The sequence below is a fragment of the Trachypithecus francoisi genome, unplaced genomic scaffold (genome assembly GCF_009764315.1).
Source record: "Trachypithecus francoisi isolate TF-2019V2 unplaced genomic scaffold, Tfra_2.0 Contig00090, whole genome shotgun sequence".
Classification (NCBI taxonomy): domain Eukaryota; kingdom Metazoa; phylum Chordata; class Mammalia; order Primates; family Cercopithecidae; genus Trachypithecus; species Trachypithecus francoisi.
In genome coordinates, this window is record NW_022680471.1 from 1,001,102 (window position 1) to 1,017,282 (window position 16,181).

Sequence of the window (16,181 nt, forward strand, 5' to 3'; positions counted from 1 at the left end):
TAGACAAATGCAGATATTAAACTGTTTTATTGGAAACTGGTTAAAAATTAAGGCACTCCAAGCTTTATGGTTTCCTTGAGGTTACAGTTTTGTGGCTGCTCTTAGCGTATTTCAGAAAAAATCAGATGGACTAAGACCAACCTTATAGACGTAGTTTCTACACTGAACGCAAGGATTCACCCACTGTGTTTAACAACCAAGCTCTACCTTCAACTCAGCAGCCTACATTCAGGACACTGATTTTGCGTACACACTACTGTATTCATACAAAGTTCGTTCAAGTCTGTTACTAAGTTTCTTTTATGAATAAACAATACAAAGTCCAATTTTGATGGCTGCTATAAAATACTTAGGAAACTCTGCAATACTTTACTACAAATACAAATGCCCAAGAGGTCAGAGAAATCAGCCTGAAGAACTGGGTGCAGGTTCTATTCTTTGTGAAACTTTCAGCATAGGAATGTTATTCCCGGTACAGATGTACACAGTCAAAAAGGCTTATCAAGCTGTTTGATGAGTTCTTAGTGTTGTGGATCACAGTGATCTGCCTGTGAACTTCAGTTCATGCTGAAGACAGTTTTCTCAGTTTTCCTGACTGTGAGGTGTGAACATGGAATGCATCATTTATCTTAGGTGCTGTCGACCTACTTTCCCAAAGCAAAACGTTTTAAAATTCAAGGCAATCTGGAACAGGGACTATTTTCAAACTTCCTTAGGCAGCACTTTTCAGTGACTTACCCGCACGCTGCTCTCCCTGCCATGAAGCGCTTGGTCGACTTACTAAAGCCACGCATCCTGATTTTATAGGAACGTGGGGCAGGTCCAGCAGTGCCACTGGAGAGCTCCCGGGGAGGCCCACTCTGAAGGCAGGGCTCAGAACACCCTCGAGCCAGAGCAGCTGGAAGCTGGACTGGTCCCGTGAGGCAGAAGGAGCACTGGCGCCTGCTGGATGGCGTGAGGAGAGCCCTTAGCTGGCTCTGGACACACCTGCTTCTGGGGCACACGGCCCAGAGCCAGGCCTGTGGATGGGCCTTTCTTTCTTCTTGGGGTGGACCCCGTCCCCACGATCCCTAAATGGCCACCCCCCAGACAGCCCAACAGGCAGGGAGAGGCTTGCAGGCACTGAGGATGCCAACAGGGCTGGAGAAAGCTGCAGCGTCCTGCCCCGTCCTCCCAACAGTGCTGGCACACGAGCAGGCAACCGGTGCTGCAGAGGCAGGCCAAACACCACATTTATAATTCAAGCTTCCAAGGGAAAAAGATTCTCACGTTCTAGTAAAGATACAAATTTTAAAAACTGGCCAAAAAGAGCCTGAATTTTTATATGAAAGTCTTCTGGTAGAATCTTTTAAGTTGGGAGGAAAATCCAATAATTTTTTTTTCTTTTTTTAAAGGTTTAGCTATTCCCCAATGCTATTTAATACAATTGAGGTTAGGAAGTAAGTCCTTATCAGACTGTGTACTGGAGCCCCGTGTCATCAGCAAAAGCCATGTGAGTCAACAGGTGTGAAGACTCGATGCTGTCCGTGGTTTTATGGGGACTGATGAGGGCTGGTCAGTTCTCCTCACGACAAAAGTCAAACCGTCTTCCCTCTGTTGGGTGTGAAGCTAGTTAGCACACAGAGGAAGGCAGGCTTCTGCTGCTGCCCCGGGAGAATGACAGCCACAGTGCTAGGTGCCGTCAGGCGGCTTTGCGTGCAGTTAGCTTCTTACAAACTGAGAAGAGTATAAAAAACCCCAAACCCCAAAGATTTCTTATTTCAAGTGACTAAATCTAGAAACAGAGATGAACAGGGAATAGAAGGTCACCAGTTTGCAGGACGAGAGGAAGACTGTCCTTCAAGGGCAGCTCTCCGGCCACCTGTCCTAGAAGGCTGGCAGGTTCACTGGTCAAGTCAGGAGACCGCGAGGGCCACGTGCTCTCCCGGCTGGGCTGTGCTGCGGAGCGTGCACCTCACAGGAAGCGTGGGGACTGCCTGACGGCTGGAGCGTGTTAGTTGTTTTCAAATCTAGCATATGGGTTTTCTTCTTTAAACAGGCCTGAAAACAAAATCAACCTGAATCATAACTTCATTCATTCAACCAGAAACAAAATCTTAAAAAGCCACCCAGACTGACTAAGTTTCATAAGGAGATTCACCGAGGGTATAGCAACAACGGGTGTTGTAAGCAGGCTCTCATGCTGTGCTGAACCTTTTTTGAAGTCAAACCACTTTAAACTTTGAAAAAAAATTTACTAGAAACAAGAATTCTAACAGATCCTAAGAGATAAGCACTTATTTCCTGATGCTCGGCAAAGAAAAGAAATTTAAGGCAAACATTTCTTTCCACAGCGGTTGGTTAGTTCCACAGTGAATGGCTAGTATTAAACACAATGACCGGCCGGGCGCGGTGGCTCAAGCCTGTAATCCCAGCACTCTGGGAGGCCGAGACGGGTGGATCACGAGGTCAGGAGATCGAGACCATCCTGGCTAACACGGTGAAACCCCGTCTTTACTAAAAAATACAAAAAAAAAGCTAGCCGGGCGAGGTGGCGGGCACATGTAGTTCCAGCTACCCGGGAGGCTGAGGCAGGAGAATGATGTGAACCCGGGAGGCAGAGCTTGCAGTGAGCTGAGATCCGGCCACTGCACTCCACCCTGGGCGACAGAGCGAGACTCCGTCTCAAAAAATAAAAAAATAAAAAAAAATAAACACAATGACCTTACTTTGTGTTTATACTTGCTCTTAAACCTTTCAAATTAAGGCTACAGAAAGAACTAACACGACCCTCAATCTAACTCTCTAAGTACTCTGACAGAACTGGGATAAAATGTGTATTGAACCGTAAGAGTAAACCCGTGGTAGTTACCCGAGGACTAGGAGTTTTCCCTTCACACTGCAGACACACATGCACATACACACACTCTCTCCCTCTTTATTTTTTATTTGAGACGGAGTTTTGCTCTTGTTGCCCAGAATAGAGTGCAATGGTGCAGTCTTGGCTCACTGCAACCTCTGCCTCCTGGGTTCAAGGAACTCTCCTGCCTTAGCTCCCGGGTAGCTGGGATTACAGGCGTCCACCACCACATTTAGCTAATTTTTGTATTTTTAGTAGAGACAGGGTTTCACCATGTTGGTCAGGCTGGTCTCGAACTCCCGACCTCAGGTGATCCACCCATCTCGGTCTCCCTGTAATCCCTCCCTGCAGCTGGGATTAAAGGCGTGAGCCACCGCCCCTGGCCTCTCTTTCCCTTTAAAAATCTGTATTGTACACTAAAATTATCTGTAGTGATTACAACAAAGCTACTCACTGCAGGTATTCTGGGGGCTGGGTGGAAGGGGAGGCAGGGAAGCAGATGGTAAGGAAGGGCCTAGCCACGTTTCCTTCTTGCCTGTCAAGGAGGGCCACAGGCATCAGGCTTTGGGAGATGAGGCTCAAAGTCGGTTTTGGGAAAGAGTTATCAGATACCAGCTGCAAAGAGACTGGTTAAGGTCTTATTGAAAAACCTGCTCCTCAGTCTACTTCCAGTTTAGAGGGAAAAACCAAAGCCAAAAGAAGGGTTTTGCATGCGTGCTGGTATTTTATGTAACTGCACCAGGTTGACTCACATGCCTTCTCCCACTCTCCCATCCAGAATTCCCCAGAATTATTCTACCTAGCCGAGGCTTTCTAAAGCACAGGCCATTCAATGGGCTTTATTACAAACTGGCACAAAAAGCGAATTTCATCAATGCAATTAAAGGGCCAAATGAACCACCAAAATGGCAGGTGCAAGTCAATCAAGGCCCTGACACAGAAGACACCGCTCCACCAAGAACCTGGCCGGCCGCCCACAGCCTCACACCCGCTGGGAGCTGGGGCACAGTAAAGGTCGAGCAACTTTAAACACAGCTTGCACTTGGCGATAGCAGGTGCTGGGCTCTGTGTGTGTGTGTGTGTGTGTGTGTGTGTGTCCCCACCTCATCTTTTATTTACATTAACATTAGTCACTAGGTGCCAAAAAGCTCGTTTTGACTCTTCCATTTCAAGGAAAGCATGCTGCCTTCAGCCAAGGCCTGCACAGACACTGCTGGGCCCACGCTCCACGAACACAGGCATGCGCTCACTGAGGAGGGCGACCCTGGTGCTGCTCCTTGTGACAGTTGCACGCAGGTACCCGGTCACCACCCACTCCAGACACACACCAGGAAACAGGTGACGGAGGGGGTGGGGCAAGGACAAGGCAGTAGCGAACCCAGAAAGTCAGTGCCCAAGCACGAAGCACTCAGGAGACTGATAGGCGGGAACATGTAGGAAAAAGCCTCCATCAGCCGCTGGCCATCTCGGGGCCAGCAGCCAAGGCAGCCTCACACCCCAAAGCCGACACTTCGAGACTGGCAGGACTCACCTGGCCTCAGGTCACAGCACAGTCACAAGGAGGTGACTTTCCAAGGAGGCCAGAACTGACAGGGAGGGGACATCCCGGTCAGTGGGCAGAGCTACCCAGCGTTTACAGCCCAGGGCACCAGCAGCATGGGGCCTCTGCAGCCCCCATGAGAGGGAACCAAGCCTCTGGGGGCTACAACGCCAACCACCCGCGCCTGACAGAGGCGCTGCTCACAGTGGCTGCTGGGCTTTGCAGTCCCGTCCCCTACCTGATGACGGAAACAACTGCAGTGATGTCACCATGCCCCCAGTGGGCGGGATCCTAAAACACCATAAATTTCTGGTATTTCCTAATACAAACAGAAGACTCAAAACATCTGCATTAGTCAGAAAAGGCTCTGAAATTTTCCAATTAGGTTTAGCCTTTAATACACTGCTTCAAGGAAAGCACCATGGGCGCAGGACGACAGATTCCTGCGGCCCACGGCTGCCGTGAACCCAGGACCTCACACCTCACACAGGCGAGGAGTCAGTTCCCACCATGTCCATGACGTCACACAACCACAAACGCAGCGCAGGAGACGCTAGACTCTTTGCGGACTTTAAAATCAGTACAGAATTGGCCGGGCGCAGTGGCTCACGCCTGTAATCCCAGCACTTTGGGAGGCCGAGGTGGGCAGATCATGAGGTCAGGAGATTGAGACCATCCTGGCTAACACAGTGAAACCCCGTCTCTACTAAAAACACAAAAAATTAGTCGGGCATCTGTAGTTCCAGCTACTTGGGTGGCTGAAGCAGGAGAATGGCGTGAACCCGGGAGGCAGAGCTTGCAGTGAGCCAAGATCGCGCCACTGCACTCTAGCCTGGGCAACAGAGCTAGACTCCGTCTCAAAAAAAGAAAAAAAAAAAATCAGTACAGAATCAACGAAGCATGGCTGGGTGATGGTGTTCAGTGTTAAGCAGTGAACATCACGTGATTTGGGGGAGCACAGATAATGTAATGCGTATTTCCAATTCACTCCAACTAAATAAAAGGTTTACACTTGGCAAATACATTCCTTCTGGCTCCTTCAAAGCTCCCCTCCAAAATCTCTCCAGATACAACCAAACGAGAACAGAACCCCCAGGCTGGGCAAGAGGGAGCAGGGCCGCTGCTGGGGAGTGCTTGGAAGGAGCGCCTGCCACACTCAGAAGATGGCAACGAGCCACGCTCCCGCGGATGAGGGGCCGCCCTGGAACGAAGACCAGGAAGCGGCAGCACCTCGGCTGCGTAGCTGCGCCCACGGGGAGCCCAGCACGACAGCAGAACAGCTGCAGACTTCCAGCCCCGAAGCCTTGTGACTCGATAAGCAAAGAGGTATCTGAGAAACCAGACTTCATGAAGACGACTGGCTGAGATAAAAATATTCTTAGGAAAGAGTTCACCACAGCACTGCTGGCGACAACCGCCAGCTGTTCCTCTCTGGAGAGACCTCCTTCTGTTCCGATGGGTGAACCCAGAGCCCAATCTCAGGCCCCACTGGCACTAACGAGGACCGAGACAGCATGCCATCGCCTCCCAACCAGTCCAATGAGGACGCAGACAGCGTGCCATCGCCTCCCAACCAGTCAAAAAGGAGGCGTGACCAGTCCTTACCGTATTTTTTTCTGATTTCATCATGTCTTGTCTTCATCTCTGCTCTCCTAAAACACAGAGGAACATGATGAGCACCAAGCGACAATGTACGGTGGAACTGCTAGGCACGCCCTTCCGTGTCCTTCAGTGGAGGCTCCAGGTTTCTTCTGGTGGCTTCCCTCCAGTTCCCAGAGTGAAACCAGGATGGGGACAAGCGTGGTCATCAGGCCACATACCCACCAGGACAGGCAAGGTGACAACGAACCCAGTCTTTGAACGTTGTTCCAATGTATTATTCTATTCTTTTCAATAAAAGCAATTCAAATGCCCAATATCGTGATTTTTAAAAAGCTTTTTTCATATGAAGAAAACACAGTAAAAATCATATACCAGGTTCTGAATGGTTAGGAAAATGCAATTGTCAGCTTTTACTTAGTAGCATGTGACCTCAAGGTGAGTACATGGAAAATATGTCCCGCGTCCACCCTCACCCGCCACCAACCTGACAGTCGGCCCCTCAGATCCTCTCCCTTGCCAGGTGTGGACGACACCACCTCCTCCCAGGGCTACCCGAGAGCCCCAGCAGACACTCAGGAGAGTGCTGTGTCACCAGGGAAAGGGTGACAGGAGAGCCGACCTGGCCACAGTCAGACGCTGTCCCCTCTGAGCCTCAGCTTGCTCTTGGCAAATGCTGGGCCGGGACGAGCCGCCTTAGCAGCCTTCACACATTGGTGACACCCAGCGCAGACTCAGTCTTATTGCACTGATGGGAGGAGACCAGCGAGGAAGCCCGTGGAAGCAAGGTTCGCAGCCACCGCTAGGTTCCCACCACGGTCTCTCCCTCTCTACCACGACCTAGAAGATCCCCTGGGCACTATACACATTCTTAATTTCTAAAAACTGAGGGAAACTCAGGATGTGTCCACATGATTTCCATGGCCTGGCAGATCTGCATCCCCTCGAAGTGACCTTTTTCCCAGCAGGCATCACTGCGACCTCACCGTTCCTCCTGCCGTATCCGCCTCTCCTCCCGCTCGCGCATGGCCTTCTCCTCGCTCCTGTCTGGCTGCCGGCTCCTCTTCCTCCTGCAGCAGCAGCAGCAGCAGATGGCAATGCCCAGGAGGAGGGCTCCTCCGACCACCGACATGGTGATGATCAACGCCTCAAAGTTCACTGGAGATTCAAGCACCTGGAGTTAGGGCCGCCCCAGACACATAACCGACCCAGCACCGCAGCCTTCCCTTGTCCCTGGGGAACAACCTCGGCACACAGGAGCATAAGTAGGAAAGCCGCCTCGGCCAGGAAGCTGGCTCCTGGGGTGTGGAAAGCCTGTGGCCCTGCCCCCACCCCCCAGGGTCCCGCCCTCTCCGAGTCTCCTTTCAGCCACATGTTCCTATCTGTGGTTTATAATATTAACCACAATGAACTGAAGTGACAGAGTAGTCTGTCTCAGTTGAGTCTGAAAAGGTATTTCAAGCCTGAGAAAAGTTAACTAAACCAAAATTCCAATACTTAGGAGAGTATTCAGATTCTCCTAAGACATTCTAAACTCATAGAAATGGAGGTTAAGCCTGATGCAGCTTTGCTTTTTGTTTAAACCACAGTCAAGAATATTACAATGATTTACAAGAGAAATACTGTAAATTTTTATTTACAATAAATTTATGTAAAGGGCACATACTGGCAGCCAGTTTCATAAGGAATGACCGTGGAGGAGCGGATGAGGCCACGGAACAAGACGGGATCATCTTCAAATCCGAATATTTTGGGGACCTTGGGGTTGAAGAACGGCTGACTAATCAGTCCCAAACCCTGTTACGATTTCCTTAACCAGCCTTCGGAGACACATGCACATTTAAAACAGATCTTACTATTCTTTTAAACATCTTTTCAAGATCTATATATTAAAATCAGCCAAGATTTTTCCATTCAGTTCAAACTAGAGTCAATCAAAAAATACTGTAACACTACTTTTGCAAACATGTTTTCAATCATGCAGTTCAAATAGCCTTCTTGGCTGGACACAGTGGCTCACACCTATAATCCCAGCACTTTGGGAGGCCAAAATGGGAGGATGGCTTGAGTCCAGGAGTTTAACACCCACCTGGCCAACAAAGTGAGACCCACCCCTGCCCATCTCTACAAAAATTTTTTAAAAACTAGCTGGGTGTGGTGCATGCACCTCTGGTCCCAGCGACATGGGAGGCTGAGGTGGGAGGATCGCTTGAGCTCGGGAGGTTGAGGCTGCAGTGAGCTATGCCTGCACTATTGCACTCCAGCTTGGGGAACACAGCAAGACACCATCCTGAAAAAAACAAAAACACCCACCCAGCCTCCTGAAGATGGCTTTATAAGCAAACTCCCCTGGGCAGTAGATGACTGCATGATTCACTGTTTTTAACTACAGTTAATAGCTGTGCCACCACCACAGGTGACAACCTCTGACCTCCAGGGGCTGGGAGTGAACACCTGCTGCACGCCTGGGCCCTGGCAAGGAGGCTGACAGCCAGGCCTCTGGGGCTCCCTCAGCCTCACCCTCCTGCTGCCCTGGACCCTGAGATCCACTTCTAGTGGGTTACTTGTTTAAGAGAATTCATTTCTTAGTTTATTAAAACAGTTTGAAAATCAGGAATAGGAGGTTACATCTGATCAAATGCCTTTTGAACTTTTAATCCTGTGTTTTTTCCTCCTCTGACCTGTTCTGGAAGTATAGAGTTGCAAAAATTATAGTAATAGGGAGAACTACAGAGGGGATCTTCATTGGCAGAAGATGTCATTTTTTGACTGGAGAACTCCAGAAAAATCAACTAAAAAACCCAATGAGATCAACAAGATGGCTGGCCCTAAAACATATCTACCCCTCAGAGAGCTTTTCTGATTAGCAGCTAAAACGAGTTAAAAACCAACAGAAATCCTGTCCCAATGGGAAGCACACTCTGGGCTCCTTCGTGCTGACTCTCCAGGGTGAAACCAAAGGACGCAGGAGGGGCCTGGCAGAGAGAGGCCTCCTGCCTCGGGACCAACGGCCAGCGCCGAGGAAAGGCCTGGCCAACAGAGGCAGCTTTGCCTCTGGACAAACGGCCAGTGCTGTAGACATCTCATTTTCCTCCAAGTGAGCGTGTTTTTCAGGTCATTACAACTAGAGCTCCAAAATAATTTTGCCTAGAACAGGATAAAAATGGTTCTAAGATTATTGGTAAGAATAAACAAGGACCTGGGGTGCGAGACCTAAAACTGGTTATCATGTGCGCCATGGCATCTGGTGAAACCAGGAGGGTCCTAAAAGCCCAGTCACAACTTCTCCTCCCCACTCTGCTCCCGTGGTCAAGGCTGGACAAGGTCTCAGCTCAGACAGCCTCTTCCTCCTTTCAACAGGGACAGGCACACTTCCTGTTTCTCCTGGAGGAGCGGGTGTCAGTTCCCTCTCAGCCTCAGAATTAACCAGACAAGCCCATCGCACCCCACCCTCCTGTCACAACACAGCTGCCTCTCCGAGCCCTGTTCCCCTGCCTGACCCTGTGTGGTGTGCAGTGCCCCCTCCCCGCTGTGACTGTGACTAGTCACCTGCTGTCACTCTTGTGTGCAGGGTGGGCACTGTGTGTCCATCCACTTCTGCAGCCTAATGTGGGAATTTCATTTCACAAGAGAATTGTCAGAAACGCCCACCATTGTAAAGGTGCTCAGCATGACCGGCCAGTCACTGCAGAAATGCAGATGAGAAGCACAAGACACCATGACATAGCCACTAGATGGACTAAACTTAGGGTGGCTGGTGACCCTAAACACTGGGAGGGATGTGGGGAAACCAAGTCCCACATTGCTTGGGGGAGGCCAAATTGGTACAGCCACTCCAAAAATGTTTGGCAGATGTACTAAGGCTAAACACAAATATGCTCTGTGACGCAGCAACTCCACTCCTACGTGCCTCCAGAAGTGAGCACCTGTGCCGGCGCCAACACAAGACCGCTCACAGCAGCACGAGAAGGACTCAGACGTCCCTGAGCGGCAGCACCAGAGGGACCCACACGTCCCTGGGCGGCAGCAAGAGAAGGACGCAGACGTCCCTGGGCGGCAGCGTGGCTGAACAGCTGTAGAACATTGCACGAGACAGACAACTGGTGCAGGCAGCTGACATGAATCTCGGGCACACGCTGAATAAAACGTCCAATACAGCACAGGATTTCCTCCACATAAAGGCTGGAACCAGCGACACTCATCTGTGGTGATGGGAAGTCCAGTCAGTGGCTCCTGTGGGGGTCCTGACAGGAACTGGGCCTTCTGAGAGTCCTGGAAGTCCTACCTACTTTGCTGTGAGTGGTGATAACCTGTATAAGTATGCAAACATGCACTGAATATACGCACGCACACGTGTGTGCACTGTGTAGGCTATAAACCACAGTCCATGCAGAGGGAGACTTGAGATGTGTGCACTTCATCAGAAGCTATGTGCCACTAAAAACACCTCCAGAACAGGTGCTCCAAAGGGCAAGGCTCCCCAGGTCCAGGAGCTATCTCTACAGTGTGGTCATTAAGGGAAGTTCCATGGAAGGGACAAGGCAAGGTGGAGGCAGGCATGACCAGGCCCTGGGCAGACATGACAGGAACACACAAGACCTGATGGGCACATGAATGTTCACACACACACACACACATGCACCACACACAGTACACACATCACACACGAATGTGCACACACACCACCACCTCCCCTGCCAGACATCCCACACTACAGCCACCAACACCACGCAAGCTTCTGAATTCTCTAGGCCTCAACACTGACAACAAGCTGTTTCGGGTGGAGTCTGAGAGATTTTGAAATGGAAATCAATTATAAGAGCGATAAATAAGACGTAAGTTGCAGAGGGACCCAAGATGCAAATAAACAAAAGGAATCATCAAAACGCCTTAAGAAAACACTGCTCCTTTACAAAGCCTGGGAACCCTACGTATTACCCCAAAACCTGAAGCCTAAAGGATGAATAAATTCAACTACATGACAATGAGTTCCAGGTAACAAAACACACCACGGACTGCTTTAAAAGGCAAACTAGGGGGCCAGGCGCAGTGGCTCACGCCTGTCATCCCAGCACTTTGGGAGGCCGAGGTGGGCAGATCACGAGGTCAGGAGATCGAGACCATCCTGGCTAACACGGTGAAACCCCATCTCTACTATAAAATACAAGAAATTAGCCGGGCGTGGTGGCGGGCGCCTGTGGTCCCAGCTACTCAGGAGGCTGAGGCAGGAGAATGGCGTGAACCCGGGAGGCAGAGCTTGCAGTGAGCCAAGATCGTGCCAGTGCACTCCAGTCTGGGTGACACAGCCAGACTCTGTCTCAAAAAAAAAAAGGCAAAAAGGCAAACTAGGAAACAATTTGAATCTTACAAGAGCTGATACCCCTAATTTAAAAATGCCCGCAAAATCAAATATACAAAGATAAGCACACAAAAAAAGAGGGCTGTGTCCACACTAAGCAGGGATTCTCAAGCTGGGAAAACTGCAGATTCTAGAGGAATTCATAGATGAGTTTCGGGGTGACACATGAACAAAACATACTGAGCAGAGAAGTCAGACACACTGCCTTCCAACTCGCCCTTCCCCCACACCTTCTGTAATGTGGTGAGATAGAGCTCAGTGCTGGGTTGACCTTGAAGGAGGTCCTCCAGGTTCCCCAGGGAGCCCCAGGGATATTTTCCCGGTCACCAGATCACCCCTGGCTTCCCAGCCTCTCCCTGGGAGTCACAGAGCTATTGGCATCACATTTTCTAGCAACTTCTGCTAACTGGGCACATAATACCATTTTCTTTTTTTGAGACGGAGTCTCACTCTGTCGCCAGGCTGGAGTGCAGTGGCACAATCTCGGTTCACTGCAACCTCCGCTTCCTGGGTTCAAGCCATTCTCCTGTCTCAGCCTCCCAAGTAGCTGGGATTACAAGTGCGCATCACCATGCCCAGCTAATTTTTGTATTTTTAATAGAGACGGGGCTTCATCATGTTGGCCAGGATGGTCTCAATGTCTTGACCTCATGATCCACCCGCTTCTGTCTCCCAAAGTGCTGGGATTACAGACGTGAGCCACCGCACCCAGCCCATACTACTATTTTCAAAGAAGCATCGATTTTGCAAGAAGCAAATGAAAAAAATGACTTACCCCAACAAACTCCCCAGCGTGCAGAGCTCAATTTACAAAGGGAAGCAGGTGGCAAGATGTTTGTAACTGGGTAGTCCAGACAAGCCTTGTTAGTGTTGCACCAAAGACACTGAAAGAGAACAACATTAAATAAGCGTTAGAAATACAATAGAAAAAACAAAGAAAGAACTGTCCTGGCTCTGCCTACAGCCCACCAGTGCATCTACTCTGTGGATGGCTGTAAAGGCTCAGCCTTCCCCCTCCCACCGTGTCTCTGCCTTCACCCTCACCGCCCTTCAGTCCACACCCAGCACAGCAGCCAGCAGCCCTGTCAGCTCTCCATGGACTCATCAAGGCCCGCGTCATTCACACCTCTTCCACAACTCACCCTACTGAGGCGACGGGGCCTCTGTGCTGCCAACTCCACCTCCTGTTCACAGCCTCAGCTCAGCCTGCCTGTTCTGCCTGGAGTACTCTCCCCACATCTGTGTGGCTCCCCACTGACTGGATGAGCCCTGCCCTGACCAACCACTGGACACAACCACCTGCTTCCACCCCCTCCTCATCTCCTGTGAGGTCTGTAGACCTCTCCTCCCCGCATGCTGGGCACCCACGCACATCACTGGCTGAAGCATCCCAAGAACGCAGGACATAGCCTGGCCCATCACAGGCACTCAATGAGTTTGTGTTGAATGGACTTTGGTGAGCATGGTCACCATTTGTAGAAAGGACCATGCTTCCTACCTCTGACCTTCACAAATGCACTAAGTTGCACAACTTGAAAGATGATGCAACTAAGGCTCAGCCTGCCCTAAACCGAGAGCTGGAGAGAACCTCATGGATGCTCGTCTGAGCCCCTCGAACATCAGGTATGAGGCCGTAGTGGTGTGAAGACAACACCATCACACCCGTATGTGTGTGTAAGAGCCCAGAGCTGGGCCCAGCACATGCCACAGCGGTACACAACAAGGTCCACAAGCGCTCTGTGAGCCAGGCACCAAGCACGACAGGAAATAGCCTAGCACGCAGGCAGGTGGCACAGGAAGGGGTAAAAGAACTGCCATTCAGGCCGGGCACGGTGGCTCACGCCTGTCATCTCAGCACTTCGGGAGGCTGGGTGGGCGGATCATCTGAGGTGGGAAGTTCGAGATCAGCCTGACCAATATGGAGAAACCCCGTCCCCACTAAAAATACAAAATAAGCCGGGTGTGGTGGCGCATGTCCGTAATCCCAGCTACTCCTGAGGCTGAGGCAGGTGAATTGCTTGAGCCCAGGAGGTGGAGGTTGCGGTGAGCCGAGATTGCACCGTTGCACTCCAGCCTGAGCAACAAGAGTGAAACTCTTCTCAAAAGGAAAAAAAAAAGAACTGCCGTTCGGCAGCACCTGATGCGCCAGCCCAAGACCAGACCCAACTCCAGACTGCCTGTTACTTCAAATCTCCACATTAACAGTGTTGCTAACTTTTTAATAGGATATAGGATAGAAAGTCATGACATTTTTGGCCCTGGTTAGGGTGAAAGTCGTTGTCACAAAAAAATATAACAATGTCCCCTGGGCTTTCTTTCCCAGGGCTACTTATACAGTGACCACTTTAGTGTCCTGTTTAAGTGGTTTCCAGTATAACACAACAAGTAACAGTTAAACTCTGTTTATTTTGGTCATTAGGGAGTATCTTAAATTTCAGGGGTTTTGCTTGCGATTAACGATTTTTGGCTAATCCTCCCTTTTCAAATGGCTCAAGTTGTAAATGTCCGATTTTCCATTTTTCCATGACAGTGGTACCATGAGCCACAGGAGCTCATTGGGAGGACATGGCGTTCTCTTTTCTGGTTTTTGTTGCATTGCTTTTCTGATCGATTAAGTAATATGCACATAGCAAGCAGCTCAGGCAGCAGTGCAGAGACACACAGCCCACCACGGCCTCAGCAGCAGACACACAGCCCACCACAGCCTCAGCAGCAGACACACATAACCCATCACGGCCTCAGCAGCACAGACACACAGCCCACCAAGGCCTCAGCAGCACAGACACACAGCCCACCACGGCCTCAGCAGCAGACACACACAACCCATCACGGCCTCAGCAGCACAGACACACAGCCCACCACAGCCTCAGCAGCAGAGACACAGCCCACCACAGCCTCAGCAGCAGAGACACAGCCCACCACAGCCTCAGCAGCATACACACAGCCCACCACAGCCTCAGCAGCACACAGCCCACCACAGCCTCAGCAGCAGACACAGAGCCCACCACAGCCTCAGCAGCAGACACAGAGCCCACCACAGCCTCAGCAGCAGAGACACACACAGCCCACCACAGCCTCAGCAGCAGAGACACACAGCCCACCACAGCCTCAGCAGCAGAGACACACACAGCCCACCACAGCCTCAGCAGCAGAGACACACACAGCCCACCACAGCCTCAGCAGCAGAGACACACAGCCCACCACAGCCTCAGCAGCAGAGACACACACAGCCCACCACAGCCTCAGCAGCAGAGACACACAGCCCACCACAGCCTCAGCAGCAGAGACACACACAGCCCACCACAGCCTCAGCAGCAGACACAGAGCCCACCACAGCCTCAGCAGCACACACACACACAGCCTACTACAGCCTCAGCAGCAGAGACACACAGCCCACCACAGCCTCAGCAGCATGGACACAGCCCACCACAGCCTCTGTTCCAACACGCAGGGTTCTCTTGAGGCCTCCCAGGCACAGACACCTCCTTCCAGAAACCTCCCGTGTGCCCAAGAACACGCCCATGCAGGCCTGGAGCTAGCTGCGAGGCAAGCGGCCCTCTTCACTGCCCTGTCTGGGTTCAGAACTGGAGTCAGGCCTTCAGCCTTCTGGACTGGCCCCATCCACGATGACCTGGGCAAGTCCCTCGACCCCGCCTCATCCACGAGATGGCTGCCATCACCACACCCCGCCCGGGGGTGGTGAGGGTCACACAGGGCACTATGGCAAAAACATGCTCTAGGCTACAAAGCCACATACAATAGTCAGCTGTGTTTAAGGCTGAAATGACTTCCAATAGAAAAACCCAGGGACTAAAAAGCACCATCTAGAAAATGCACCAGGACCAGGGCATTGGAGCAAGTTCAACATCACCAATGTCAAGATCTGAAACTACAGAAACAGCGTCTTTCAATTTTTTTTTTTTTTTTGAGACAGAGTCTCGCTCTGTCGCCCAGGCTGGAGTGCAGTGGTGTGATCTCGGCTCACTGCAAGCTCCGCCTCCCGGGTTCACACCATTCTCCTGCCTCAGCCTCCCGAGTAGCTGGGACTACAGGCACCCGCCACCTCGCCCGGCTAATTTTTTGTATTTTTAGTAGAGACGGGGTTTCACCGTGTTAGCCAGGATGGTCTCGATCTCCTGACCTTGTGATCTGCCCTCCTCGGCCTCCCAAAGTGCTGGGATTACAGGCTTGAGCCACCACGCCCGGACCGTCTTTCAATTTTTAATCAGCAAACGCAAGTATCCAGGTAAGTGCCACAAACTGACAAGATGTGTCTCAAACCTATGCCACTGCCTCGTGCAGGAAGAACTGTTTTTTGAGAACATGGCTCATGCCTTGGAATGGAAATCACCTAATACATCTTTCCCAGCCTCCTCATGTCCTCAAACCTCACTGCTGGGAAAAGGAAGCCTCACCCTGCAGTTCTCAACACTTGCTAAACCCGACTGGAAGGGGCAGGGGGTGCCTCTCAGGAATCCTAAGAAAAAGGCCTCACAGGATGCTGTTTTCTGCCTAACCACTTCCACCCGCCGCAGGCCTTCCCTCAGGTTTCCCACGCTGACTTCATAGTGCTGTGAGGAGACGTGGGTGCTGCTGAACCAAGGGCTGCACAGCAAGGCAAGCCTAACAGGTGCCAGCCAGGCGGGCCTGAGAGCAGGCCACCATGCAGAGAAAGCCAAAGGACCCTGTTCACACGCCTTTAACAAGACCTGCACTGTGGCACTGCTTCCCACCACGGGTGCTCCTTCTCCCACGTGGACATCTGCATCAGACTCCATTGGGAAGGTACCCCAGGGAGTCTTGGGCCCCACCCCACGCCGTGGAGGCTTAGGGAACTTTGCTCT

At 51.2% G+C, this 16,181-nt stretch overlaps 1 protein-coding gene across 1 annotated transcript in view; it reads right to left on the reverse strand.

Annotated features, from left to right (window-relative positions):
* The window catches only part of PTTG1IP (PTTG1 interacting protein), a 27,218-nt gene continuing 11,037 nt past the window's right edge, over positions 1-16,181 (reverse strand). Inside the window, exons 3-6 of the mRNA XM_033233477.1 lie at positions 12,113-12,221; positions 6,965-7,136; positions 5,985-6,031; positions 1-2,040 (exon numbers count right to left, since the gene is read on the reverse strand). Of these exons, the coding sequence (XP_033089368.1) occupies positions 1,994-2,040; positions 5,985-6,031; positions 6,965-7,136; positions 12,113-12,221 (375 nt within the window). The 3' untranslated portion in view covers positions 1-1,993. The remainder of the gene's footprint in view (positions 2,041-5,984; positions 6,032-6,964; positions 7,137-12,112; positions 12,222-16,181) is intronic.